Source organism: Pleurodeles waltl, chromosome 4_2, assembly GCF_031143425.1.
Source record: "Pleurodeles waltl isolate 20211129_DDA chromosome 4_2, aPleWal1.hap1.20221129, whole genome shotgun sequence".
Classification (NCBI taxonomy): domain Eukaryota; kingdom Metazoa; phylum Chordata; class Amphibia; order Caudata; family Salamandridae; genus Pleurodeles; species Pleurodeles waltl.
The window spans coordinates 362,513,776-362,529,596 of NC_090443.1; the positions used below are offsets into that span (position 1 = coordinate 362,513,776).

The following is a 15,821-nucleotide window of genomic DNA, read 5'->3' on the forward strand; positions in this document are numbered from 1 at the left end:
CTTTTGCGGTAGAGGTGTTCAGTTGCAGCAGGTGGCACAAGGCGTACATGTGTGCAGTCGATTGCACCAAGGACATGTGGGAAGCCACTGATGAGGTAGAACCCCTGTTTTGTTTGCTGCTGCTTCTGCAGTGTGTTAGGGAAGCAGATGTGGCGGTGTCAGTCCAATGATGGCATCCAGTACTTTGGGCAAAAAGGCGGAGAATGATGGTTGTGATATTCTGGCAACCAGGGCACCAGTTGTTTGAAAAGAGCCACTTGCCAGCATATGAAGTACGGCAAGCAGCCTGGTTTCCGTTGGGATGGTGTGGGGTGTCAGCAAAGTGGGGGCCAACTGCGGTTCAATGTTGCACAGCAGCTGCTGAATGGCCTGCCAGTTCAACCTGTACCTCTGGATGATGTCGTGTTCCCTGAGGCCCTGAAGGGTTGTTCTGGGGCGGAATGTCCTCTCCTGCCTTCTGCGCTGCCTTTGGAGTCCCTGCTGGTGTTGTTGTAGCTGCTGTTGTTGCTGCTGGGCTCTGCGTCTGCGTCTGCGTGCACGCTGGATTAGAATCACCTCCATGTCTCCCTGTTGCTTCTCTGCTGCTCTGCTGTTGTTTCTGTGTGTTCTCATTAAATACAGGTGTGTTTGCCCCATTTTAACGCCTGCCCTGACTCAGGCATTAATTTTTGACGCAAATCGGGCCGTGCATCATTTTTGCCCCAAAGCATAAATACGACGCACAGCTGTTTAAGTTATTTTTTGGACGGGAATGCCTACCTTGCATATGATTAACGCAAGGCGGGCTGCTGCAACCAAAAAATGGCGCACACAGCGGAATTTTGTCGTCCGCGGGCTCGGGCGTCAAAGTTTAAATACAGGGCAACGTTTGCGCTGAATGTGCGTCCAAATATTTGACGCACATTCGGCGCAGACGGAGTATAATTATGCCCCCAAGACTTTCCATCATAAATTATTTGGAAAATGTACATTTTATGACAAGACCGGAGGCTCCTATTATGCTTGTTTAAAGCATAATAATTACTAATGAAGCTGCAGTATTAACAGGTTTACAATAAAAGGTATGAAATGTAAAATCATTTGACCAATCTGCAGATCTCAGAATGTCTTCCAAACGGGAACCGGACGAAACGGCTTTGGATGCCATAGCTTCTCTAGAAGAATGAGCTCCAAATTTGGAGGTGTCAATGCCTGCAAGTGACATAATCCATTTGACCCAACGAGCCAAAGTAGGGGAAGAAACTGGTTTATAGGGTTTCCTAAAAATTAAAAGTTGGGTGGCTGAAGACGTTCTCAGATCAACAGTTTGCTCATATGCTTTTAAACAGTTTCCCACACATAGCTTTGGATAATTGGGGAAAAAAGGATAGAACACAGAAGAGATATTAGTTTTAGTACGCCTAGAAACATTGAAAAGAACACCTGTAGGAGCAAAATGGCGAAGAGAAATATCAAGAGCTTTGATATCAGAAAGACGTTTAATAGAGACTAGACATAGTCACATAGTTAATTTAGCAGAAAGCATTTTTAGAGACAACAAGTCATTATCGTGCCAAGATAGAAACATTTGTAAAACGAGGTTAACGTCCCATAAAACAGTATATTTAAGAAGAGGAGGACTGGAAAATGTTACTCTCTTTAAAAGGTGACAAATAATAGGATGTTCGCCTACAGGTTTACCGTTTATGAAAGGATGATGAAGGGAAATAGATGACCGATACAGATTGATAGTCCTGTAGGATTTGCCTGAGCTAGCTTGGGAAGCAAGGAAATTAGCTATTAAGCTTAGATCTGCTGAAAAGGAATCACTTGATTTTCCCAGACACCAGCTGGACCAGATAGCCCAAGCGGATTTGTAAGCTTTGGATGTTCCTGGGGCCCAGGAGTTGTTAATATAAGTTGAAGCTTCAAGTGAAATTCCTGGATAAGATGAGGAAGACCTGACACTTTCCAGGCTGATAGAAGAAGGGATTTGTTGAGGATCAGATCATGAGGAAGACCTTGGGGATTGAGAAGAAGAGATGGGAAGGAGGGGAGGAGGACAGGTAAATTGGTAGATAATTCAATAAAGTGGAGGATACCAAACTTGGGATTTCCAGAATGGGACTACCAGCACTACAGTGGCTTTCTGATGCCGAATTTGTGCAAGGACTATGTTGATCATGATGAAAGGAGAGAATGCATAATTTATTGAGTGAGACCACTCTTGAAGAAAGGCATCGGTAGCTAGTGCTTGAGGATCTGGTCTCCAACTGAAGAAATGAGGGAGTTGCAAATTGAGACGAGATGCAAAGAGGTCTATTTGAAGTAGACCCCATTTGCGATGGATCAAATTGAAAACAGAAGAATGAAGTTTCCAGTCACTGGAGTCGGAGAGATGACGCGAGTACCAGTCTGCCACTGAGTTGAGAGAACCTGGTAAGTATTCTGCTTGAACTGAGATTTTTCGATGAAGGCAGAATTCCCAGAGGTTTTTGGCTAATTTGACTAGAGGTTTGGATTTGGTACCGCTGAGGTGGTTTATGTATTTGACCGCAGAGAGATTGTCCATCCGGAGAAGGACTGAGCAGTGAACTTTGTTCTTGGTAAAGCTTCTGATTGCAAAGGAGCCTGCAAGCATCTCTAAACAGTTAATGTGCAATGAACACTCCAGAGGTGACCATGTGCCTCCAGTCGATATTTGACCACACCTTGCACCCTAACCTGTTAGGCTTGCATCAGATTCTAAGACAAGATCTGGGGCTGATGCAAGATGGTCCTGCCGTTCCAGACTTCCAAGTGATCTAGCAACCATTGAAGTTCTGTACGGGATTCGTGATCGAGGAGGATGGAATCTGAATAAGCAAGACCCTTGCACAGATGACGAATCTTTAATCTCTGGAGTGCTCGGTAATGGAGGGGACCTGGAAAGATTGCTTGACTCAGGGAAGAAAGAAGACCTACAATTCTTGCAAGAGACCTTAGGGAGAGAAATGTCTGCCGTAAGGAGAGGGTTATTTCTGATTTGATGGATTTAATTTTTTAGTCTGGGAGTTGAAAAATGCCTTGAATAGAATTCACTAGAAATCCTAGGAACTCCATGGTTTGGGATGGATTGAGAACAGATTTTTCATTGTTGATTATGAAACCTAGATATGAGAGGAGAGAAGTGGTGTAAGATAGTTGAGAGCGAAGAGTGGAGATGTTTTTGTGCATAAGAAGGATATCGTCCAGGTAAATAATTAATCTGAAACCTTGAGCTCTGAGATGGACTACACCTGGTTTCATTAAATTGGTGAAGCACCAAGGAGCTGAAGAAAGACCGAAAGGTAGGCAAGTAAACTGATAGGTTTGATGGAGCAATTGGAACTGAAGACATTTTCTGTGAGTGTAATGAATGGGTACTGTTAGATACGCGTCTTGAAGGTCTAAGCGGACCATTCTTTCGTTCAAAAGAAGTGAATCTCTGTGATGTAGAATTGTTTCCATTTTGAAATGGCGATAGATAACAAACTGATTGAACTGTTTGAGATTTATAACTGGCCTGATTTTGTTGTTGTTTCTGACTACAAAAAATATGGAGTTTATGAAGCTTGAGTGATGAGGTTGAATGTGTTGAATTGCAAGCTTTCGGAGAAGGGCTTAGATTTCGGAGGAGATGAGGATTGACTTATCTGTTGAGAATTTGAGAGGGAGAGGACGAGACGATTGAAAGGGGGTTTCGTAGAATTCTGTTAGGTAACCTAAGGGTCTGAAGTGATCTCTTTCCACTTGTGGAGAACATTTTTTAGACGACCCCCTATAGAAAGATGACCAGAAAATTGGCTTACCTGTGGGAGTATAGGATTTGGAGTTTCGCTGATTCCTGCCCCTGAAGCCTCTGGATCATTGGGGATAGAATTGCGGATGGAAGTCTTGGTGCTGTGAATTAAAGGAGCCTCTGAAGCCTTGATGTCTGGCATACCGGCCGGTAAAGTCGATTGATGGAGTGGACGTAATATGTAGAGGAAGCAAGGGCCTAGGGCATTCAGACCGGAGTTTGGAGCGCACCTGTTTATCTAGGGGAAGACGTAATTTGGATGTGATATATTCTGCAACATGATCAGAAGGCAGCCATTCAGTGGAATTAGGGCGTTTGATTAATTTGGGGTCAAACATAGGATTGCCTTCAGTGTCTAAGAGGGGGATAGAAAGTTGATCGGATAACGCTGATTTTGCTTTTTTGGGAGGAGGCCCAATCCAAAAATTAGAAGTACTTCTTTCATCAACATCTTTATCGGACTCAATATCGTCCATATCATCATCAGCGTCTTTAATATTGTTTATCAATCTGATGGGTTGTGAGTAAATGTTTTGTTTTTATCTTACTTTTTAAACCCAAAGTATTTTTCCCCTTCGCAGTAGGAGGCCTGTGAGGAACTTTGTCCTCCGTCCTGTGTGAGTTAGGCTCACTGCTCAATAGCGCATAAGAGGCGTTGGGCCGTTTAGCAATAGAAGCAATAGAAGCCTCCGAGGCTTTGCGCTTTCTGCTTTCCCCCACAGACTGGGCCATTTGCAATTGTGAAAGACAAGATGAAACAGTATTTTCAATTTGCTTTGAAAATTTGGACATAGAGGCAGAAACTGCCTTTGCCACAGAGGATTGAATACATTTATTCAGATTGTTTGAAAAAGCCTCTTCAGAATCATCATTGTCAGTAAAAAATAATGAAAAATCCATTTTGCTGAAAGAAACAACAAGAAAACTGGAAAAAGGGGTTATCTTTGGAAAGGGAGGGTTCATGAGGAGGTGTGTATGACTCACGAAATAGCTGCCAACCAGATGGCTGAAATATTAAAGGCCACACCTCTGGGAGGGTTCGAATGAAGGGTGGTGAAGCCAGCCGAGGGATGGGAGACACGAGATAAAGCTCGGGTAGAAGCTAAAAATAGCTTTGATACAGCACGTTGAAAGGAAAACGCTAATGAAGCCGGTTAACAGAGCACGAGTGAGAAGCGTGTGTAGGTGTCTGCAATAGAACGTTTAAAACGAAGCGGTAAGCGCAAGCTAAATGGTTGCGTCGACCGAAGGGCATTATCAAGGGGGAAGGGAAGTAAATAGAAAGAAACCGGGAGAGCGCAAGAATGAGCTTAACGCTTAACAAAATAATTATATGAAGAACACTATAAAATAAATCTTAAATATTGTAAAATATATAGAGTGCAAAAAGATATACTTATCTTGACTGCGAGCAGCAAGAAAAGATGGCTGCTTGCAGTCAAGATTCGTATATTCTTACGTGTATTGTGTCCTGATTGGCCCTTTCTTCTTTTTTCCCATTGGTAGCTCGTTATGCTAACTTTATGGGATTGGTTATTTGTCTTGACTGCAGCTGCTATTGAAAATAAAACAAGAAAAGTAAGCATAATAGGAGCCTCCGGTCTCATTATAAAATTCACATTATGTTTACCTTTCAAAATTGCACTTTACTTTTAGTTAAAAAAACATTGATATGGTTTATGCGACATTATACTTAGGTATGGAAATAATATGTTAGCTTATTTAAAAAAATGCAGAAATTCATTGAAAAAAACAAAGGTTAACGGAACATTATAGTTAGGTGACAATGTCAGTCACATAGTGATGTCATCAATGATGTAATTTCAGATATCAACATTGATGTTTTAATGATGTCATTGAACATGTTATGAGTGTTACAATATGTTGGGTCATAAGCAGTGCATGGCAGGGATGCAAGTTATAGTTAACGAGCTGAACTGTAACTGGTTAACTTCAGTGCTTTTTCAAGTTTAAAATGTCATGTTGTGATTGACAGTCACCTAACTATAACGCTTTGTTAAAGGTTCAATGAATATCATATTATATGTGCAAAACACAAAGCAAGGAACTTTGGGTAGTTCACAAGTTTAGGAGAAGGGCAGCTCCTTTACATGGTACACCCTACAGCACCAGCGACACTGAATCCGCTCATCTCAACTGTTCGTTTTCTAGAAGAGTTGTTAAGCATAGCATTAACACACTGCCATCCATGCTCAGCTAGAAAGGGACAAAGCCTTTTGTCATTTTTACAGTAAAGTGTTTAAGCATAGGATTAGCACAGTGCCATCAATGCCGAAGTGAAAAATGACAAAAGCCTTTGACCACTCCAGAGGCAGTATTACAGCTATAGATTGGTAAAATTCCATCCAGGCCAACCTGGAATTAATAAAAGCAACCCTGACATGCATTTGGCTCTCATTAGAGCACTTAAGCGAGGTTTAAACAAGGAAGTACCCAATATAAGTCAAGACAATACACTTTCAGGCTTAGCGTGCCACATACATTATGCCAGAGAGAAAGCAAGGAACAATGGGTAGTTCCTAAGTTTAGTTGGAGAGCAGCTTCTTTATATGGAGCACCGTACAACAGTGACTCTCTGAATCTCCTAACCTCAGATGTCTGTCTTTCTAGTAGAGTTTGAAGCATAGGGTTAGCACATTCCTATTCAAGCTGAGCTAGAATTTATATATGTATATATTACCCAGTGGTGGCCGTCACTGAGTAGTTATAGTAAGGTCTGCGTTTCAATAGGAAATGCCTTTTTTGGTTTGCTAATAAGAGGTGCAGTTTGATGAATCTTCACAAAACTTTCCAATAACGTGTTCTTTTTTTACTAGTTTCTTCATGAAAAGTTTCAGGGTGATCTATCAAATGGGGGCCAAGAAAAAGGGGGGGCCCCAAATCCCAAAATCCCTATGTATTTTGCATAGACTTTTTTGACCAGCGCTAGTGCAAAAACTGTTGAACAAAAATTGGCAGGAAGCTTGAAATGTGCTTTTTGCGATTTGCTGTAAATCCGTTCAGAAATTTTTGAGAAATTAGAGATCTTCACGGTTAGAGGGACTCAAACTCAGTTTGAAATACAGAGCATTCTGATTGGCCCAGGGGGCTTTCTTTGTTCTCGTGGGCCAACTCTCTTCTGCAGGAGTAGGACTCCTGTGCTAGAAAGCGCTTTGAATGGCTGCCCGTAACATGAGAAAAAATGTTACAGGCAACCATTAAGCCATTACAGGATTCGGGGACTTATACACATATCCTGGGATTATTCGGAAATACAACGTTATAAGAGTATAGGGTAGGGATGCAATGCCCCCTAGCCCTTGTGTGACAAAGTAAAATAAAAATAAAATATTAAAAGCAAGATACCACGGGTGTGCCACATGATTGTGATTAATAAAATATAAATAAAACAAAATAGGAGCTGGGACCTGCCATGTACAACAAATGTGAGGAGGGCCCCCGCCCCTCCTCAGCCTCCTCGAAGCACAAGGGATGCCATCCCCCAGAAGGGAAATATAATAATTATAGGAGGGGGTGCATGCCCCCCTCCCGAGCTGATCAAAGCTCTGGGGAACCCATCCCCTGGGTCCTGCTGCTATTTGTAAGGGGTGGCGGACATGTAGTCCCCATCGCTAAGCCTCATTAATGCCCTGAGGACCCAATTCCCTGGGGCCTAGATAAAGTTAAAGCGGAGTGGGGTGTACGCCCCCCTCCATGACCGTGTAATGGCCACGTTAATCGACATATTCAGTTATAGGAGGGGATCTCATGGCTTCCTACCAGAGCTTCTAAAAGCCCCAGGGACCCCAATCCCCGGGGCTAATATATTTAGCTACAGGGAGGAGGGTGCATAGCCCCCTCTTAGAGCCTCTAAAGGCCATGAGGATCTCATCCCCTGAGGCTAGCTCTACTGTTGTGTCCCAGGGAGCCCACTCCCAGGACTGTGTTTCTTTGCCCACAAAAATGTGGGCAAGGAGACTTGTCCACTCCCACCTGGTGGGAGCTTTTAAAATGCTCTTGCCGGTGGGAGCAGACTTTTGCTTCCCGGTCCGCAGGAGTGAGATGGCAGGGACACTAAACTGGCCCTACATGACAAGCGCCGTGGGTTGTTGCAGTGCAATACACCACACAGGGAAACGGGAAGGCAGTGCAACACAACGGACTATAGAAAGCAATAGATAGGGTACAGAGGCATGCACAACAGAGGGCAGGGGGAATGAGACAAGGACAGCAAGTTTGCCATAAAAGACAGGCAGAAGGGGCAATTGCAGCACAACAAACCATGGAAGGCAGGAGGGAGGGGATGGGGCCTGCACCTGGACAACAGAGGGCAAGGGTGTTGTGGCAGGGCAGGAGCAACAAGCTGGCCATGCGGAGCAGGCAGGATGGGCAGTGGAGGAACAACATAAAATGGAGAGCAAAAGGAGTGTTAAAAGAGTATACACATTGACAACAGAGGGAAGGTGAGAGAGGGTCAGGGACAGCACGCTGACCACGCGAGGCAGGTTGGAGGTGCAGTGTCAGCACAAAAGGCCAAGCATTGCAGGTGGGAGAATTAGTGGCAGCACTAATGATCATGGTGGGCAAGAGGTAGGGGGCATGGGCATGCACAAAGGACCATAGAGGGCAGAAGGGAAGGGTAGGTGCTGGACACAGACCACAGAGGGCAGAGGAAAGGGTGGCTTCACAACAGACCACAGAGGGCTGACAGGAGGGGCAGTTGCAGCACAACAGAGCATGGAGGGCAGGAGGGAGGGGCAGTAAATGGTCCATGGAGGACAGGAGAAAGGACATAGGGGCATGGGCGGTGACAACTGAAGGCAGAGTGGAGGAGGCAAGGAAGGGGCAGCAATCTGGCAATGCTGGGCAGGAGGAAGGGGCAGTAGCAGTGCAATGGAATGTGGTGGGCAAAATAGAGGAAACAGGGGTATTTACACAGACATCGGAGGGCAGGGGGAAGCATGGTAGACGCAGCAAGCTAGAGGTATGCAGGAGGGCAGCAACATAGACTCGGGCAGTGGAGGGCAGGAGGAGTGGGTAAGGAAAGCAAGCTAATCATGGAAAGCAGTGGCAGCAAATTGCATCATGCAATGCAATAGTGGGGGTAGGTGTGTGGACTCAGACAACAGATGGCAGGGAGGAGGTAGGTAGGGATAGCTAGCTAACTGTGCAGGGCAGGCCGGAAGGGAAGTGGCAGAACAACGGCCACACAGGGCTAGAGTGAGGGGGGAGGGACATAGACTTGGACAAAGGATGGCATGGAGCAGGGGGCACTTTCAACAAGCTTGGGAGGGGGAGGCATCACAGACAATGCCAGGCCAGGCCTTGCGTCCAACCCCCGTGCTCTGCATGGGTTCAGATATCTTACTTTACGTTTAAAAAAAAAACATAGAAACCCACTGAAAAAAACAAAGGTCAAAGTGACTTTATAGTTAAGAATTATAAGAATATCTAACTTTACATTAAAAATACTTAGAAGTTCACTGAACAAACCAAAGGCTAAAGGGATGTTATAGTTAGGTCAAAATGTCACTTATAACATACCATTTGAATGTAACAAAATTCACCAGTTATGGTTATCTCAAGTAAATATAACTTGTGCCCTAAAGTAACCATAACTCACGCCCTCTCCATGCACTGCTTTTGCCCTTGCAATCACTCACAACATATTCACCGGTTCCATTTAAAACATCTCTAATCACATCTGAATTGCAATCATTACTGACAATACTGTGCAAAGCGGGGGATCTAGCTAATAATTTAAAGTAGGTGCCTACCTGGGTCACCTTTTGTTTTTAGCGCTTCACCAGATGTATGAGAAATCGTAAATCTGTGGCAGTGCCAAAAACTAACACCACCCCATTCTGCAGCACACATAGAAGTGCCAAATCACTATTCTAGATTGTTTATATGCAGGAAGGTACATCTCAATAAAGACAACCTTGCACCGTGGTGCAAAGATGCCTGCGTTGGCGCAGGCACCTTAATTTAGCACCCAGGAGAAAATGCAGGGCTACGCTGTATTCTTGTGAATACGGCGCAGCCCTGCATTAAAAAATACTGGTGAAGCACAGTGCTGCGCCAGTTTCTCATAAATCTGACCCATTGTATCTTTATGCAGGGATCTCTTTTGCCTCACCCGTTTTATTTTGACTCTAGCATGCTTCTTGCTTTTTGTTTCTACTGCAGTAATCATTTTGTGTGGGGAACCGGAGAGCCTGCACCGACTATTGAAAATGGGAAACATTTCCCCAGAAGTTGTCATTATCCTCATTGATATATCAAAGTAAGTAGTAGATGTTTCATGTTTCCCTGTTTAAGTTTTTTTTATATTGAAGAGTGTCAATTTACTGTGTGTTGTAGTGGTAATTAGTGCCAGTTTTTTGGGCAAAAATGCAGTACTCTATTCCCAAAATTGTAAGTGTTCTTCAATTTGACAAGAAAGGTTTTGCTATCAAAATCCAACCATGCTTTTTATAATATTAACAGAGAAAAATGTTGCAGCTGGATAAGATTCTTTGCGAACCCTCTTCATACACATCATGCTTAGATGCAGATTGCACTGATAATTAGATGTTAAAACAAGACAAAGGAGCCATTACGAGTGGTATAAAGTGATATTTTCGTGGGAGCAACCATCCCCTGCAATTATGGGTTTTACCGTGTGCAGTAAAGGATTCCGTAAAAGCTAATGCATTTCCCTGCAGGTTGTCTTTCTGCTGAAAGCTGCTGAAAAGTGTAGATAGAAAAGGGCCCTGAGTCAGGAATGCCTTGCAATAATGGACCTGGTAATTTTGGGTCCAGAAAGTTATTCCCCATTCTGGCCGACGATAAGTCAGCCAATATCAGCCATTCGTTCTGTTCATTTTCAGTAACCGCATTTTGTTGGTACACTTGTGCACATTCTCCATAAATATAGTCTAATTTAATCCTAGGGCTGGTGGGCTATTATGATGGCTACTTCTAACCAAAGATTGACTGACACACTTCTGGGCACCTGAGCAAGCCAGGGTCTTGCCAACCTGTGAACTGCCAAGTAATGAGGCGACACTCACGTGCTCCAGGAGATCCTGCCTTTCTCTTCCAACACCTACACCATAAAACCCTTGTATACAGGCATCTATACGTTGGCTGAGCCCGAAAGCATTTCCGCCTACTCAGCCGGACAGAGCTGAGACCCTTGGAAACAGTCTCAAAACACATGTTCTCCACTAGCCTTCACATCCGTTCAGTGAACTCAAGTTGCTTCCTTGGTAGATATTTGCATGCATTGTGGGACAAGGTGACAGAGATCTTTACCGCAGTCCCAAAAGACCCGAGTCAACGTCCAGTGTGTCATTCAGGATGCTTGGATGCTGTGAAGTATGTAATTTGCTTGGGCCTGGACAACTTTGACGATTAGATTAGGCTGCCGGTCCAAGTATTCTGCATCACTGCCATGCGAGAGCCATTCAACTGGATTTTCTAGTGATGTCCTAAAATCCCTACTGGACATGCCCCTTGATGGTACACATTTATTTGGAGATAAGGTGGGTTCAGCCATGTACTACTAAAAATTGAGCAAGGCAGCAGTGAGCTTCTGTGGGCTAGTGTGGCCTATATGGCTGATTCCCTAACAATTACACCTTTTTCAAGGCTTCAGAAAGCGATTTCAGGAGAGGCTGCATCAGATCTTCCCTTAGCTGTAACAATTCTCTCAAGCAAACTTGTCCACACTGACACAATCTGAATACAATTGCTCTGTGTCCGCCTGTGTGAATGTATATCATAGAAAGAAAGTGACATCAGTGCACAGAGGTGGCAGTTACGTTGGGGCTCCAGTGTCACATACATGATAGTATGGACCCAACTCAGATCATGGCTGCATGTGGCTTTGACCGTTCTGCTCAGAAAATGACATGTGAAGCCTAAATAGGTGCCACTGGGTGAATTGTCAGTCCCATTTTTCCTTGCCAACAAACGTGGATGTGGAGCTCTTTCTCATCTCTCAGAGACGATTACATCAATAATTGTCATTGAACATTTAGTGGTGCAGGTGTCCATGAGCAGATCTAACCTCAATACTTTTCCGACTACTCCCCCAATTGGAAGACCAAACGGGTGGAGACATTTGGGAAGCAAGTTTTCTTTCCCACAGCTTGACATTCAGTTCAGTAAATGCCAGCTGCCTCCTGGGACACTGTTCCCATCCCCTTTGGAACTCTGTGGCCCTAGTGTTCCCTGTTGACCCTGAATTATCTAACCTGTCTTTTCCCAGGGTATTCAATATGGTTGTGATGCAGCCACATTCACAATTCGTTGTGGCTTGGGCACCTTTGTTTCTATGGGGTGAGCTATTAGCACCAGTGTTGCTATTAACTGCAGTGTTTTGGCGGAGATCATTTGGGTTCTGAGGTGATGTACATTCCTCCCTCATGGACACGTCCTTCGATGGGGCTCACCTGTTTGAGCACAATGCTGATTCCGCTTTAGTGCTATTCAAAGAGACCAGGCCTACTGCACGCTCTCTGGGCTTGTCCACCCTTGATAACCAGCTGCACCACCTTTACCACTCCTTTTGCGACTTTGGTAGAGCTGTCCCATACCATCAGCCTGTCCAACTTCAGCCCTCCAGTTATGTAGCAGAGCACTCAGGCTATGTTTCTTATCCTTAAGTCCTGGATTTCACTGAGGTTCATTCAGTCTGCTGTGGCTGATGGCCTCCTGCATTCTGCTAGTTGAGCATGCCAGGTGGCATATGCAGGTACTGCAGTTGGATCTGAAGTATCAGTTGGCCTAGCATCAAGAAGACATCTCCGACCAAGTTCGGATTTCAGAGAAGACTGCAAAAGATCAGCAGTGGTGGTTACTGGACCGTGATTGGGTCTGCAGAATACTCCCTCCCTTCCCTTGGCAGAGCTGACTGGTGAAAAATGCATAGATTCTAGATATAGTTACCCATATGAAAGAGATGATCAGAGGTCTCTAATTTCCGGCAGTGTCCCGATTCCAAATCAACCTTCTGGATTTGATGGCTATTCGTTTTGTGTTGAGAGCCTTTCTTCCATCCATTAAGGGAAAGCTGGTTAAGGTGCTCACAGACAACACCACTGCCATGTTGAACTGCAACAAACAGGGCAAGGTGGGGTCATGGCCCCTGTGTCAGAAGATTCTGGAAATGGCTGGACCAGCAAGGGATTTTCCTAATGGGGAATCACCTGACAGGCTATTTGTAGAAAAGGGCGAACAAACTCAGTCATCGACACCTAGCGGATCACGTGTGGCAATTGCACCCAGAGGAGGTGCAACAACCTTGGCTCAGTCTGCTTGTCACCTCCAAGAACACTCATTGTCAGTACTTCTGCACATTTGAGTTTTCAAGGCAGTTCTCTCTCTGAGACGCAATCCACCTTGAGTGAAACTCAGGACTTCTGTATGCCTTTCCACCGATACCACTCCTGCCTGAGTTCTAAAGAAGATTAGGACTAACTGGGCCCTTCCTAGTGGCTCTAGAGTAGGAGCAGACAGTATGGGATGCAGGTCTCCTGGACTTGGACATCTATCCTTCGATCAGGCTGCCCCTCTGGGAGGATCTACTGTCACAGCAGAAAGGCCGGTTTCTGCACTCTGGCCTTTTCAACTTCCCCATTCATGCTTGGAGATTAAGCTGCAACAGATGAACACACTTGACCTTCTTCTGGAGTTGATTAATGTCATATAGGCAGCCAGGCGTCCCTCAACAAAAAATATATATGCCTGTCATTGGAAATCATTCGTGGCTTGGCACAGTACAAAGTAGATAGACCCCTCTCCAGACAGACAGCCTGATTTAGATATTGGCGGACAAGTTACTCCATCACAATGGTGACGATATCCTGTCTACCAAAATCTAAATCCCAATGTACCCTATGGGATTTAGATTTTGGCTGACAGGATATCCGTCACCGTTGTGACAGAGTAACTATCTAAATAGCCAATATCTAAATCATGCCCAAAGTCATCTGATGGGCTATTGTTTGTGTTGTCCCTGTTCCAGCAAGGCTTTGCTCTGGGCACAGTTAAGGGGTACCTTTCAGCTCTTTCAGCTTGTTTACAGTTGCTGCATCAGCCCTCACTGTTTAGGTCTCCAGTTGTCATGTGTTTTTTTAATGGACTACCACATTGGTTTCCTCCCTTTCCCTTTGTCATGCTCCAATGGGACCTTAAGTCGATCCTTATATTCCTAATTTGCACTCCTTTCAAACCTCCTCACAGCTGCAACTTCTCACCCTCAAAATGGCATTCCTCAGAGCCACTCCATTGGTGATGCGTGACTGAGCTTTTGGCTCTCTGTGTGAACCTGCTGCACAACACTTTCTTCCCAGATAAACTGCTATTGGGGACATCAGCATCTTTCCTGACGAAAGTTGTGATGCCATACCTCATCAGCCAGAACTTCACCTTGCCAGCATTCTACCTCCACTTCACCCCTCTAGTGAGGAGGAGCGACTCAATCACTAGAACCTCCAAAGAGCATTAAGGTTTTACATAGACCATACCAAAGTACTCCTGGTGGACAACCAACTCTTTGTGGGGTTGTCTGGAGTGAAAAAAGAAAAGGCAGTGGAGAAGAGAACCATTTCCCACTGGATCATGCTCTGCATTAAGATATGCTATGCAATGGGTAAAAAGAAGCCTCCTGAAGGGCTGCATACTTTTGCTACCAGGGCCAAAGTTGTTACCACTGCGTAAGCACAGAGAGTACCTGTTGTAGACATTTGTCAGGTGGCTATGTGGGCGTCCCTCCATACATTTGCATAGCACTATCGTTTGGTCAGTCAGGTCTGCTGAGAGGAGCATTTTGCCTGCTCGGTCTTGCAGGACTTTCTGGGTTGAGTCCATTTACAGACCCATGTCCAAATAGGTACTGCTTTTATATCTATTCAAAAGGTGAGTAATCTGCAGCTAGAAGTCTTGTTTCAGAAGAACAAGTGACTTACCTTCCGGAATTCTCTTTCTTGTAGACAATATATCTACCGGTTAATTCATCAGCAGCCCTCCCATCCTGCCTGTTATGTAGTTGGACTCTATCCATTAAGATGCCTAGTCTAGGAATCTGTACACTGGTCACATCAATATGCTTTTTGGGCTCTGTGTTTAAGGTCACGGACAGTCTCAAAAGTAACTGATGTCAGCAAGTGGGTGTGGTGCCTATGTAGGCCTCACGGATCACTAAATATCAGAAAAAATATTGTTTACCAAAATATCACCTTCCTATACTTAATAAAACTACAAATATCAAGAATAAAAATAACATTGATAAAAATATCTATATTTACATGTATTGAAAAACACAAATAACAGAAACAAAAACATTGTCACCTTTAAATAAATATATAATATGTAAAAAATATCGACTCACACAATATCGACTACAATAATATGGGCAAAATAATTTCATCTTCATTAATAAATATGAACAATATACAAAAATACAATTTTTACAGTAAACAATTATTTAAAACAAATAATAAACAGTATATACATGTTTGAATATTTTTTTTTATGATATCACTAAAATATTTATATTTCACTCCAATAAAATATATAACTAAAGTAATAACAGTATTACAAAAACATATTTGCATTGACTCCAAACATTTATAGAACAATCTAAATATTTTTATATATATATATATATATATATATATATATATAAACAAGATAACAATCAAAACTCTCTAACTATAGTGTACAAAAACCAAAAACTACGCACTAGTGAAAAACACTACTATTAATGCAACTACACGTATAGCAAACTCATAAACAACACTAAACTAACCTTTAGACCTTCCCCTATATCTGCCCTACCCCCAAAACCATGAAAAACCCTTTAAAAAAGGATTTGCCTGTTCCGACGAACAGCAGCACCTGACAGCATCCTGGATCCAGAATATAACCTGAAAATGCACATAGACTACAAAACAGATGGTAGCGGTAAAGAAAAAATGGCTGATAAATGATTGTGAAGTATAAATTAAATAATTATTTAATATATACTAAA

General features: G+C 43.6%; 1 protein-coding gene across 1 annotated transcript in view; it reads left to right on the plus strand.

Moving 5' to 3' along the window:
- LOC138293867 (guanylyl cyclase C-like) overlaps positions 1–15,821 on the plus strand; it is a 695,267-nt gene that overhangs the window by 152,396 nt on the left and 527,050 nt on the right. Inside the window, exon 6 of the mRNA XM_069233168.1 lies at positions 9,989–10,085. Coding sequence (XP_069089269.1) covers positions 9,989–10,085 — 97 coding nt within the window. The remainder of the gene's footprint in view (positions 1–9,988; positions 10,086–15,821) is intronic.